Source organism: Camelus bactrianus, chromosome 1 (assembly GCF_048773025.1).
Source record: "Camelus bactrianus isolate YW-2024 breed Bactrian camel chromosome 1, ASM4877302v1, whole genome shotgun sequence".
NCBI classification, from domain to species: Eukaryota; Metazoa; Chordata; class Mammalia; order Artiodactyla; family Camelidae; genus Camelus; species Camelus bactrianus.
In genome coordinates, this window is record NC_133539.1 from 89,591,779 (window position 1) to 89,605,546 (window position 13,768).

The window sequence follows — 13,768 nt, forward strand, 5'->3', positions numbered from 1 at the left end:
GGTAGGAAGAGGTCAAAACAAGGTGGTCATGTCACACAAGCTGGAAATTGCAGACCCAGGCTGAAAAGAAAAAAATGGAAAACTGACCTTGTAGTGAAGAAAGGGATTGGTTGTGAAGCTGTTTCTTGGGCCAGTCATGTTTTTGCAGCACATGTCATGGTAATTTCTAGAACCAAAGTGACGCCTGCTTTCCTTTGTATCAACCCAGCCCACAGCCTAGACAGTCGGCTTGCCTCTCCTTGTTGGGCACAGACAACAGACAAGTGCCATCCACGGGGAGGGGGTGGTGGCAACTCTGCAGCCCAGCCCCATCAAGCCATCAAGCATTTCTCATCCTGAACCTGATGCTTCAGGGCAACAGGCTCCTGTCTGAATCACTTGCTGGTCATTCAAGCTTGGGCAGGAATCCCTAAAGAAAAGGAGGAATGTGAGGGGTTCCAGCTTCTGTCTAATTGTACATCAAGTCAGGTGAGACTGAAAAACTAGGGTTTCCACACGGATGAGGACCTGATCACGTGCACCGCCCCCTACAGGTCACAGAAGGACTGAGAGCTGGTGGGAGAGGAGTCACATGAGGAAAGCCGGGGTGGGAAGGAGTCTGAAGAGTTCATTCCTTATGGCCTTTTCGTATTAAGGAGGAATGTGATTATCAGTGCGGTAAAATTACATGGCATTCTGTCAGGTGACTCTTAAAATTCATGTGGTTTCAAGAGTTAAAAAGATGGAATTTAATATTTGGGTCATTAAAAACACATCTCTTAAGCCAAAGCAAGGCAATTATCCAAGTGGTTCACAGAAGTTCTACACAATTTAAAGCAAATAGAGTTTTTCTTATTGTAATTGAGAAACAACTTCCCCCTGAGGGCCCAAAGGGTCACAAAAATTAGAATAATTTAACTAGAAGGCCTCTTAACGATGTTTTTCCCAGTTGGAAGATTTTACTATTTGTCTAATGCACAGTATGTTATGGGGCTGTGGTTAATAAGGAAAAACATTTTTATGGATTTTACTTTTAGATTCAGATGTTGAACAAAAATAATAAAGTGAACTTTCAAAAAATAATTCATTCAGTGGCCTCAGTATTAAGGCAGGTCTAAGTCTTACGAGTCTCCCTTTAAAATATGAGATTGAAGGAACTAGAAAAAGGGTAGGGTATAGCTCAGTGACAGAGCGTGTGCTTAGCATGCACAAGGTCCTGGGTTCAATCCCCAGTATCTCCATTAAGTAAGTAAATAAATAAACCTAATTATCTTCCCCCCAAATTAAAAAAAAAAAGAAAAAAAAACTACAATTAAAAAATAAAAGGAACTAGGAAACGGGTATGGATATTGCTGCATTCTTTCCAAGGTGATTCTGTTCAAATTTTATCACTTTTCAGTTTTCCCACAACGTGTATTTTAACACTCAAAGTATTCCAATCACATTAGAAAAATACGAGAATTACTTTAATTCAGTCGTTTTATTTTGAGAACAACATAAGGTATATCTCAAATCCACTTGACAATAAATATTTTAATAAATATGACATAAATAAATATAAGTTAGTTCACATGCTTTTATGAACACAAAATTATATAAATAAATATTTTAAAATAAATTATGCTTAGAGTGGTTTTTTTCCTACAGACACTTGGGTACTGAAATAGCTTATAAATTCTTGTTCTTCTATTAAAGGAAAAAAAAGAAAAACATGCCCTTTGAGGACATTTCCCCTCCTTAGTAATTTGCTCATAAAAACTTACCCCTAGGAAATATGAAATATATTCGGTCAAAGGAATTACGCGGGTAGAACGATCACACCCTTCACGTTTGGGATGCTGACCGATGTAGACAAGCATGAGAACTCCTGCACCAGCCTAAGTGGGACCAGGTCCAGCCACCCCCACCCCAGATCTTAACCCACACCCTTTAGCATTTCTGTGGTTCCGATTTTTATAAAAATGACTGAGGCTGGGAGAGACCTCCAGTTTCTAGGAAGAATTCAGATAGCTCATCATTCTGTCGATGGTCACTGCACGAATTCTGAAGGCATGAAGAAGTATGCAGAGCTTGATTTTGGTCTTATAAAAATCCGGCTCTTCCAGGGAGGGTTTCTGTGGCACAGTCTCACTGCTGACATTCAGGGCCTAGGAGGATAAATATTGCATGTGACATAGACAGTATTCCGAAATTAAAACGTTCATCCGTAAAAGTGGGTGAAGCCAATACATGTCTCAGAGCCTGCAATCCACTCCCTCATTACATCTCCTGAACCCAGCACAAATCTACTCCCAGCCAGATGGCCAGGCAGAACCTGAGAGAAGAAATACTCATTATCCAAGCACATGTATCTTCTGCAAGCTCTGAAAAGACCTTTAGAGCTATTTAGAAAATCATCAGTGGGAGTTGCATTTTAGAAAGGAACGATTCTGTTAAGATGACATCTGCTGTGATATCTAATTAATTTTTATATGTCACATTAAGAAGCTACGACCTTTTTAGAACAGGAAGGTGATGGATTGCTATTGATTGGAAACTCTGTCAGTATCAGACCTGTTGACTAAAGACACCCATTCATGTGACCTGGCAACAAGTCTCCCAGCTTTAGCCCTTTACTTTGATAACACAATGCAAGACCCCACATTTGCACAATGATTAGTACTTCTGCTTGTTCCTCACAAAAAGCCTAAAAGAAAGGTAGGGCGGAGAAAGTCATTTTAAAGAGGAAGAAATTGAGGGGCAAATGGTCTGGGCATAGTTGTCTGATTACTGGTAGAACTGATTCTACTCTCAGTCCTGAAAATGAAATGTCATCTACATCTACAACTCCAGCTGGTGACATTCTTTGATACTTAACATGACGTTCACTGCCTTTCAAACAAGATTTGGAGCAACAACAATAAAAAGTGAATGAAATAAAAATAAATTTCTTTTTAGACAGTAATTTTTGACACCAGGTTTTTATCCCACGCTCTGGCCACTATAGTACTTACTCAGCTCTTCCTTAAGTGACTATTTCTATGTGGTATATTTGCATCATGTGCTATTGTGATTCAGAAAATTACAAAGCAAGTTCTTGTCTATGAGTAACATCGTGGAGGTGATAGGCCATTCTTTGATTTCATGGACATTTTGGTTCAGGATGGCTCATACCCAGGCACTAGCCCCGCTTATTTTCTCTAGCAGTATTTGCAGACATGCATGCCAGCCCTTCACATCCACATTTTACAGACTTTAGAGGAGGGTAGTGGAATTCCTTTGATGGGGGTTTAAATCCTGGCTCCACCACTTACAAGCTATGGGACCTCAGACAAGGGGCTAACCCTCTAAGCATGGGTTTCCTCCTTTGTATAGACCCCATGTGGTTGCTGCAGGAACCACATAAGGAAATGTATGAAGACCTTTGCTGAGAGCCTGGTGTAGACCACGTGGTCAACCAACAGGAGGCTGCTCTTCTTAATGTGACCGGCTCATAATGCCCTCTCTCTAGGGGGCGCCCTCAAGTCTGTCTCCCCCAAAGTGGAGCTGGCTTTAGAAGGGGGCATTTCAGGCCTCCCCTACTCCAGGAAGGGCTGATTGTATACCCCTTCATTGGGGACCCCGCTGGCTGCCTCAGCAGGAAGGCGTTCTCACTGATGGGAAGAGGCCTTACCTGCATCAGCTCAGCAATGGCTACCAGCATGTTCTGATCCAGAAAGATCTGCCTCTTAGGGTCCATCAGAAGCTTTGCATTCATGGCCTGGAACTCCATATGGTACATCTTCAAGTCCTCATAGATGCTGCTAAGGCACAGGGTCTGTGTAACATGACAAAATGAGGACAGAACCATTGAGATGGGCCAAAAACATGCCCCACCCCGTCCTTCCCCCACCATTGCTTTTGAGGAAAGAGTTTTATGTCTTACCGTCATAAAAGGGGTCTTTCCGGAAGCCAGGCAACTCCCATGCTAGAAGAAAGAAATAATTATATATCAATGGCATGAATTCATAATATGAACTGAAACCTATTTAATGTTTTTACTTACAGTTATTAAAGAGGTCTCTCTGGAAGCCAGGCAACTCTCATTCTAGAGAAAGAAAATCACACATCAAAGACATTAACCCTTAATATAAATTTTTCTGACTTTTCTTCTCAAACATATGTATTTTTTTTTCTCCTGGTAAAAAAATACACATAAAATTTACCATCTTAACTATTTTTAAGCGTACAGGTCAGTAGTGTTAAGTATATTCATACTGTTCTGGAAAACCACACCTGTTTTTTAAATTAATTTATTTGGGGCGGGTAGGGGAGGTAATTAGGTTTATTTATTTGTTTACTAATGGAGGTACTGGGGATTGAACCCAGGACCTCGTGCATGCTAAGCACGTGCTATACCACTGAGCTATACCCTCCCCCCACATCTGTTTTTATACATTTATTTTTTTCAAATCAAACTTCTGCTGTGGGACCTGTTAAAGTCCCATGATGATGGACCCCAGAAGCATGCACAGTTTGGGAAGAAGATGAGGTCTGATGCACAGCTCTTAACTGTATTACAAGCTTTGGGAGGAAAATCCTTTATACCGTGGCTAATTCCAGTGGTAAGCAGGCCTCCACTGTGCTGGTTTTATCTTTGGTGATATCTTCATGGTCAATCTCTTCAGAAGTGCAAGAGTAAAATTCTAGGGTTTGTCTGGCCTGTGAAACATAAAGAGAAACCCAGTTTATGGTAACAGTTAACATGGCACCCGGCTCCCCATGGTGGGGGGGGGGGGCGCCAGAGTGCCCGCTGCCCTTGACTCCATCTCTGACTTGTAGGAAATTCAGGGTTTTCATCAGACAACAGGTCATTTACAGTCTCTCTCCCTCCTTGCCTCTCTCCCTCCTCTCCTTTTGCTTAGGACATGTTTCTCTGGATGATGTTTTTCCATTATGTAAACACTATAAATCATTTCAACAGGCTGTGCTAACCAGCATCTACACCACGCTGTGACACTTGCTTCTGGTGAAAACTGTTGTTTTCCTTTTGCCAAAGCGCCTGTGTTTTATGAATACCTTCTTCAAGTATAATTTCTGCAGGGGGACTTTTAAGGCCACTACTTGATGGATATAACAAACAGGCAACCCTAAAGACAGGTGGAGATTTAATGTGCGGCATACACACACACACACACACACACACACACACACACACACACACACACAGATAATTGTCTTACAAGCATGTTGGAAAGCATTGTTGAATATAATTAAGAAATTTCTCTTAAGAAGTTGAGGACTTTTTGACTGAAGATCAAGACCATTTTTCCATTCAAGAAGCCTGATGTGTGCCAGGCACTACGCTGGGTACTAAGGAATGTGACAAGGAAGGAGATGATGTTATGCGCCCCCAGGATTCCAAGTTCAGCAGTGGAGACAGCCAAGCGCCCAAGTGACTAGGAGACAAGCTGGCAGGTGAGGGAGGCTGAGAAGGGTCAGAGGGCTCTGAGAAGGTAGTGGAGAAGGAGGCAAGGGCGTCCCCAGAGATGGGACATCTGCATCCACAGGATTAGAATGTTGACAGGCAGAGGAGGGGGAATTTCAGGCAGAGGGAAGCCATGAGTCAAGGCTTGAGAGTACAGAACATGCTGGGGAACAAGCGGTCAGATCCCCATGTGTGGCAGGCGGAACAGCGCCCCCACCAAAAGACAGCCACCGCCCATCCCTGGAACCTGGGGGTCTGTTACATTACAGGGCAAAGGGGAATTCAGGTTGCTGATGAAATTAAGGTCGCTGACCAGCTGACTTTAAAATAAAGAGGTTATCTGGGAGTATCCGGGTGGGTCCAGTGTAATCACTCGGTCCTTATAAGTGGAAGGGGGGGCAGGAGAGTCAAGGTCAGAGTGATGCAGCACAAGACTCATCTGTTGGCTTTGAAGATGGAAGGGGCCCCCTCTACAAGCTGGAGGAGGCAAGAAAATGAATTGTCCCCTACAGCCTCCAGAAAGGGATACAGCTCTGCTGACACCTTGATTTTAGCCCAGTGAGACCCATTTTGGATTTTTGGCCTCCAAGGCTGTAAGATAATACATTTGTGTGGTTTAAAGCCACTTAGTTTGTAGTCACTTGTTACAACAATGATAGAAAATGAATACACTGTTCCTGGAGGGGTTTTAGCAGACTGAGGCAGCCACTATCCTGAGCAGGTTGTAAAAAGTTAGACTTGGAAATCTGGGCCCGCTGTTATAGTTCTTCAGGTCTTTTCAAGAGAAGCTGGAAAACTGGATTCTTATATGAAAGGTCTATTTTTTCAATGGCATCCAACTCAAACATCAAAATGAAATACAAACGACATGGACCAAACTCTACAGATCTGTGGGCTAGATCTGGCCTGCGAATCTCATGCATTTGCTACGTCTGTTTTCTGTGCAGCAGCCAGCTGATGTGTTCTGGCACATCTGACACACGAATCATATTTTTAAAAAATCAAATTGAGTTCTGCAATCTTTTGACCTTTGGTGCTGCATCTGGGAGTAGAAGAGTGAGCTTTTTCACATAAAGCATCTACGTAAATCGGAGCTGCTAGATTTTATCCATCTTGAACCTTTCTTCAGGAATCAAAGCGTTTATCTCTGCAGTTTCCACCTGGTGAGCTGCCTTTTTAATTAAAATTGATAGACCTGAAGAAGCAACTGGCAGCCCATTATGAAAGATTAGAAGGGGGAAAAAGAGTTCTTTAAGAAGGACTCATGGCACTGAGCTTACTTTAAGATATTCATAAAGCAACAAGATAGAAGTATTCCAGAAAGATTTACTAGGGAGCAGGAAGGCAAAAGGACATCTTTTCAAACATCAGTCTTTGGCAATTGCAGCAAAAGCAAGAGATGCTGGAGTGCTTTTAAAAGGCAAAAAAAATTTTTTTGCATTACAATATGAAAGCTAAAAAAATGGCTGAAGCTGTAAATAAAATTAGAAAACTCTCTCCCTAGAGAATGAAGCCTGGCCATGCACCGATCACAAGTTTTCTGAAATGTGTTGCTCCAACAACGAACCGAGTCACCAGACTGAAGGCTGGCCAGGAGTGTGAGGGGCAAAGCTAATTCATCTCTGTAGCCCCTGAGCACAGAGGCCGCCCCGAATAACAGTTTCCTGGATTGATAAGTGTGTCAGAGAAACAGTGTGGGCCTGACACAATTCCATCTGAGTTGGCAGGCTACAGGGAACACTGTAAATATCCACTTTCCTCTGTGTAGACACAGCCAAAACGAATGTCATTATAATTTATTACCACCCCTGCCTTCTCTGGAGACACAATTTCATTGAGACGCTTTAGCTAATAGTTGGACCATTTGTAAAGTTCCCTGTTCCTCTCTTGACAGCTCCTGATTAACTTCCACAATTTGCCGGCGGTTTCTTCAGGCGACCAGGGGTTCGGAGATGCCCCTTCACCAGAAAGGCTGCAAAGTGGGAGCAAAGATGTTGAAAAGCTCACCTTCTGAAGCGTGTCGCTGACGGCCCTGAGCAGGTTTTGGGAGTGGCTGAGGCACTGGAACATTCCTGGGCCCGCTGTGGTTGTGGGGAGGCTCCTGGCCAAACTGAGGTGGTCCAGGTGAATTAGGAAGACCAGGGTGGCCATGAGGAAGAGGCCTGGAAGGGAATCAAGGGGCAGGCTGAACTGGCCTGCCTCTACCTTCCATCTGTTCTGGCCATTTCCACTCATCCACTTCTGGGCACCAAAATCCCTCCACCCCTTTCCAACCTCCTTCAACATCTGAGAGATGAATCAGGTTCTTGGAGGGCAGCGCTCTGTTCTAGGAGTGGAAGCCAACTCACTGTGACAGCTTCCTTGTGGGTTCGGACAAGGGTGTTGGACAGAGTTCACCCAGAAAAAAGTCTCCATTTCAAGAGGTGGGAAACTGAGGCCAGGGGTGAAGCGAATGGCCCAGACTCACCACCCAGTGTTTTGGAAACAGCCTCATTTTGAAGCCGGCTAGGAGCTACCCTTTTAGAACTGGAGCTGAGGGATCCTGGGCAAGAAAACATCCCAGCAGACCTCAGCTTCTCATCTGTGAAGTGGGCAAAATACTTAACTCACGGCGCAATTTCAAGATTAAAAGAGACAATGTCCTGTGGAGCGCATGGTGAGCACGCAGTCTTTCCGCGTTTCCTTCTCCTCTGCACGAGATTGCCGACCCTCTTCCAGTCTCCGCACAGCCGGCCCCAAGTTTCTGCCTCCTCTTCCCCGCCCCTCCCCACCCGAGCGCCGAGCGCCGAGCGCGAGTCTCGGGCTGGTTACTCACTGCGCGGTGGGCACATGCTGAGCGGCGCTGCGGGGACACCGAGCTGGCAGTTGGACGAAGACGGATGGACGCCGCAGGTGAGGGCTGTGGTTGGGAGGCTGACCCAGAGGGTCACATTTTTATAATTGCCTGAGGCGCGGCAGGACTTTCCCGGGACTCTGGTCTCTTGCTTTCTTTCTGTCTCTCTCTACATCAGCTTCTCGGTGACACGTGGAGTCTGGCCGCGGGGCTTGCGGCGCTTTCGGATTAACTCTATGGGCGCCCGGCCGCAGTCGTTCCGGGACGGCCCCGCCGCCTCCTGCCTGGCCCAAAACGAAAGTAAAATTTCGCGCAAAGTCGCGGCACAGGGTCCCCGGGCAAGCCCGACACTTTGCCCTCCATCCTCGGACGCCCCCCGCCCCCAGCTATCCCGCCCCGCCGCCTTGCAGCGCCCTCTCCCGACGGAGGGCCGAGCATTGGCGCGCTCTCTCCATCAATATCCAGGATGTGCCCTGATTGTGACTCCCGCCTCGTTCTGGATGGGGGTGAGGAAATCATTCATTCAGCATTTATTTATTCAGATGATCCACGGTTCGCCAGGCCGACAGTGTGCCAGGTGCTGGGCATTCAGCAGTGAACAGGTCACGCTGGGGCACTCCCACACCAAATCTGACTCAGTGTGCTTTGTTCACGGGTACCATCTTAAAGATGAAAAGAGATGAAACCAGACTGGCTATGCAGTAACAACTCTTTTAGAGAATCCAGTTTCCTACAGTGTCCAGGAGAGAATCGTTACAATTTAGCGCAATGGATGTCCAGGGTCCTGGGAGGAGAAGCCAGAGAGAGGACACCTCAGCAGGAGTGATGGGGGTGAGGAAGCAGCAAAGGATCCCAGAAGCAGGGGGACTGCGACCTGAGTGCTAAAGGGTGAGTAGGCATTAGACTGCTTCCAGTAGGATGGGGTGCGGGTCCTAGGTTGGAGGAACAGAGATCAGAAGCACAGTCAGGGAAGGTAAAGGGGGGTGGCCATCTATGGGTCATGCTATCCGGGTGTGAGGTGGGAGAGGGTGATGGGGCTGAGCCTTGAGGGGACTGGATTCCATGCTAAGGAGTGTACATTCTGCTGAGGGTGGTGGGGCTCCTTCTAGGTTTTAGGCAGGAGATATGGTTAGATTTGTATGATAAAGAGATCTTTCAGCAGCAGTATGGAGGATGGATCCCAGGGGTCAGAAGCAGGAAGGCATTTCCATGGCCCCGTTCAGAATGGAGACCCGAGGGTGGACAAGAGGGAGCCTCAGGATGGGGAGGGACCAAGGCTTGGTAACTCCTCAGGTGTGAGGGGCAGGAAGGTGCTGAGAATGGCTGGATGGAGGTTGTTCACCCACCTGTACAGGGGTTACTGTAAGAGGAGAGTGAGTTTGGAGGAGATGCTGAGAAGTTCCATTTTGGACATGTTGGGTTTGAGGTTCCTGTGGGACTTTTCAGTTCACTCATTTCTACCACGAGTGTTAGTCACCCTGGACATGTGTGAAAGGGAGCGGTGTTTTTGGTCACCCACTCAGAGCCTCTGATGGGTCAGACTGCACTAAGGTCCAGGACTTCACAGGACCTCTGTGCAGATGTACTAGTCTTGGGTAGGGATGAGCCTTTTGGGATACAGGAGTGATGAGTGGGTGCTTCCTCTGGGTCCCTATTTGAGTTGGAATGGATGAGGTCATTGTGAGCCTTGAGATGCTACCATGAACACTCGACAGGGCCAACCTCTACTGAAAATGGAGTGATGAAGCCAATTAGGAGAAAGCTGTGTTAGCCTCTCGTCTGATTCAAGCTCTCTCCATTTTTGGCAGCATCATCTGCTCAAGGGTGATGAGGCAGCCACCACAGGGACTTTCAGGTGTGTGTAAAATGAGAGCAAATGGTTGATCTAGATCTAAGGCTCCTTCCAATGCTGTGGCCTGTGGATTACACCATGGGAAATGAAGACCAGTGCATTGTCAGAAACAACTGTGTCTAGCAGATTGTGTGAAAGAATGACAGGTGCTGAGCTATGTTGTTGCCATAGGGGTTTAGGATGGAGTTAAATGTGCTTAAGTTAGAATGAAGTCAAGTTTACCACAGCTGAGCTTTCTCCCTTGGAAGGGCCATGGCCAACTTAATTCTCTTCATCTGATGTCCTTACTCTGCCCAAAGTGTTGATAAGTAAAGACACTTTTTCTAAGCAGATAGCTCAAGATAGTTGTTTGCAAACTTTAATTGTAATTTTGTACATTCAGAGGGTCTTTCTATTAGTCATTTGTTTTCCATTCATTTTGAGCAATGAGCCAATCTGAGATCTCACATAATAGTTCCATCACTTGAAATCAAAAGTCAAAGTTCTTTTCAGGAATTTGGCAGAATGTATTAAGGCCCTGTATCAGGCCTCTCAACTGGAGGTGATCTTGTTCCCAGGGGATATTTGACAATGTCTGGAGACATTTTTTGTTGTCATAATGGGGGAAGGGGGTTGCTACTGACATCGGGTGGGTAGAGAAATCATGCCACGTGCTGCTAACCATTCTATACAGGATGGCTCCTCCCTCCCACCAATGACAAGAAGTTATACTGTCAAAATTATCAGTAGTGCTGGATACCTGCAATAGTACCGAATAGCAGCAATAGCTCAGGACACCTTTCATCATTATTCTTCTTGGTGAGCAGACCAGTTCATAGCCATAGGCTCTGAACAAAAGACTTGGGACTGTACCTTTGGTGCCATAATTTAGAATGGCAGCCCATCCTTGGATGAAGTGAGATCCCGCAGAGGCTTGTGATCAGTTGAAACTGTAAATGTGAATCTGTAGGGAGGTACTGCAAATACGAGGGTCCTTCATAACATAGAGAGGACTCTGTGGTCAGTTTTCCTGCAGTTCTGTTCTATAAGGGCCAGTGAACTTGAGCACAAATCAGCTGGTGCTCTCATGCCATCTGATGGTGTGGATCCAGTATAGCTCTGCTCCCAAAAGGTGCTGTCAGGGGAAAAAACAGAGCCTTATGTTCCTTTTTGCATACAACAACCTAAGCACGACATGCTTGTGAGGCTGATTCCATGGCGCAGTTTCTTCTTGGGTGGTGAAGTGTTTCAGTAACAGGAAGAAAAATAGTGAGCTGAGCCAGAAAGATGACTATAGCGTCTTAAGTACCTTTGCATCTACGATCAAATGCCCCAAGTCCTAGCCCCCTCTGCTGATGGGTAGCTGTGTGAGCTTGGACAAGCCACTGCCTCTCCTAATTTTCATATCGCAAAATGGAGACAGTAATCCTTGGTTGTCTAACATTTTCATGCAAATCAGATTGTATAATCACCAGGTAAATATTTCGTTGAGTGGTAGAATGTCATCACTATGAGATATCACTATACAAGAAGAGGTGTGGTTATTATTTTTGAGTCAAGGGGCACACTTGCCAGTTTATTCCACAGCTGCCTCTTTGCACTCTTTTAAGTGTTAAGTAGCCACTTCCCAACGAAAGGGGAAGGGGAGTCCTAAATATTCACAGCACCATTTCTAGAGGCAACGTCCATATGTTATCATGCTGTCTTGAAGAACCTCAAAAATATTAACAATGGTCTTCAAGACAGAATTCCAGGAAAGATGTTGTTATTGCTTATTGGTGCCCCAGAATAAAGATTTTTATGAATATTTTTGCCAGATTTTCTACATCTTGAGATAGTTTAACAAACAAACAAAAATGATACAGCTCCTGGGCATTGTAGCCTCATCCATGATGAGGTCACCTGGTGCTTAGACACTAAAAAGGAAAAAATGATGAATTTGACTATATAAAGAACAAACATCTCTGCAAGAAAAAGATGCCATAAATAACATTTAAAGATAATAGATAACCTAGCAAAAAACATTTGCAACAGCATATGATGGACCAAAAGCTAATCTCCTTAGTATATAAATATGAATATTAATAAGAAAAAAGCCAACAATCCAATGAAAAATGGGTAAAGGATAAGAATAGACAGCTTTAAAAAAGAAAAATACAAATTATTTACAAACATATGAAAAATAGCTGCACTCAAAATTAAAGAAATGCAAATTAAAATGACTAGATATGATTTTTAACCTATAATTTGGAGAACTAAAAATTTGATGATTTATGGGTATGTGGAAATAGGTTGCCATAGTCTGTTGGAGAGAGTGTAATCTAGTGCAGTCTATTTGCAGGGTCAGTTGGCAATAGCTATTAAAATAAAAAATATATATACTTTTGCTAAGCAATTCCACTTCCAAGAATTTGCCTGTGAACTGTTTGTACATATGCATAAAGACTGATTTCCATTAAAAGTATCATTTTTAATATCAGAAGACTTGAAACACTCTAAATGTCCATTAATAGGGAATTGTTTCAGTAAAACATGATTCAGCTTTTCAATGGACTTTTCAATGTAGCTATTAAAAAGACTGAGTTTGATTTATATGTGTGATAGGAACAATCTTCAATATATGAAATGTCAAGGTTCAGACCAGTGTATATAACTTGCTTCCATTTGTGTAAGGAAAAAGTACATACATATATACACATATATATACACATACAGATAAACACACACACACACACACACACACACACACAGTATAGGTCTACAGTCATAAGAGCATAGAAAATCAATGACTATTTCCTCTAGAGGAGGAGATTGGATCTTTGAAGTAGGGGGAAAACCTGCTTTTTATTGAATACCCTCTGTACTATTTGAATGATTTAACATGCAAATATATTGCAGTTTTATTTATTTATTTATTTTTGTTTTGGGTTTTTTTTTTAGGGGGTAATTAGGTTTATTTACTTATTGTTATTATTATTTTTTTAATGGAGATACTGGGGATCGAACCGATGACTTCGTGGATGTTAAGCATGTGCTTTACCACTGAGCTATACCCTCCCCCCAGCTTTATTTTTGTTTCATGTTGTTTTATTTGCATTTTCAAAGATCACCTATAGCAGGCGAAGAGAGCTGCTGGCCCATCGTGACAGCTCTTGAACAGGGAATTTCCTCTAAATTGCAGCATTCTTGGGGAATTTACTATACAAACTTGAATCTGTGAGTGGATTAACTCTCTATGGCTGAGGCAGGGGCGTTTGTGGCTGATTCTATCCATCCACTGTTCCATCTTCTACTGTTCTGAAGAATATGCTACATGTGTGCCGTGCACATTTAGATCTTTTAATTCTGTTGTGCACTTAACGTTATTTCACTGGCTGGAGCCTTGCCAGCCTCTGGCCTGGCAGAGGCGAAAGACCACGGGCTTTGCAGTACTTACTGGGTTAAACTCCCCCGTCACTTTCTAACTGAGGAATCTGAGGCATTTTCATTGACTTCTCTGAACTCCTATAAAATAAGGAGAAAAACAGCCAGTTGGTGGGGTTGTTGGGACAATTTACTGGGATAGTGTACCCACAGTGAGACAGCGGGAGGAGCCCTGTAACACGGAGGCATTGCCCTCAGCATGTTGCTGGTGTCCTTTTGTGGCATTGGTTTCTAAACAGTGACCAATGCGGCTTTG

The 13,768-nt window shown here is 44.2% G+C and overlaps 1 protein-coding gene and 1 long non-coding RNA gene across 6 annotated transcripts in view; one reads left to right on the plus strand and one right to left on the minus strand.

Moving 5' to 3' along the window:
* Window positions 1-926: 926 nt before the first annotated feature.
* On the minus strand, window positions 927-8,372 carry IL12A (interleukin 12A). Of its 2 annotated transcripts, XM_010952044.3 has the most exons (7): window positions 8,241-8,372; window positions 7,433-7,587; window positions 4,546-4,659; window positions 4,004-4,045; window positions 3,884-3,925; window positions 3,632-3,775; window positions 927-2,126 (listed from the first exon to the last, which is right to left on the minus strand). In XM_010952044.3, exons 1-7 carry the CDS (start codon window positions 8,254-8,256, stop codon window positions 1,971-1,973), a joined length of 669 nt encoding a protein of 222 aa, XP_010950346.1. In that variant the 5' UTR covers window positions 8,257-8,372; the 3' UTR covers window positions 927-1,970. The 2 variants fall into 2 exon arrangements, with proteins under 2 accessions (XP_010950346.1, XP_045370474.1); XM_045514518.2 differs by lacking the exon at window positions 8,241-8,372 and having other exon boundaries at window positions 7,433-7,711.
* Window positions 7,960-13,768, plus strand: part of LOC123616001 (uncharacterized) — a 47,541-nt gene continuing 41,732 nt past the window's right edge. For all 4 annotated transcript variants that reach the window (XR_012508831.1, XR_012508833.1, XR_012508832.1 and 1 more), the window contains exon 1: window positions 7,960-8,317. This is a non-coding gene — a long non-coding RNA (uncharacterized LOC123616001). The remainder of the gene's footprint in view (window positions 8,318-13,768) is intronic.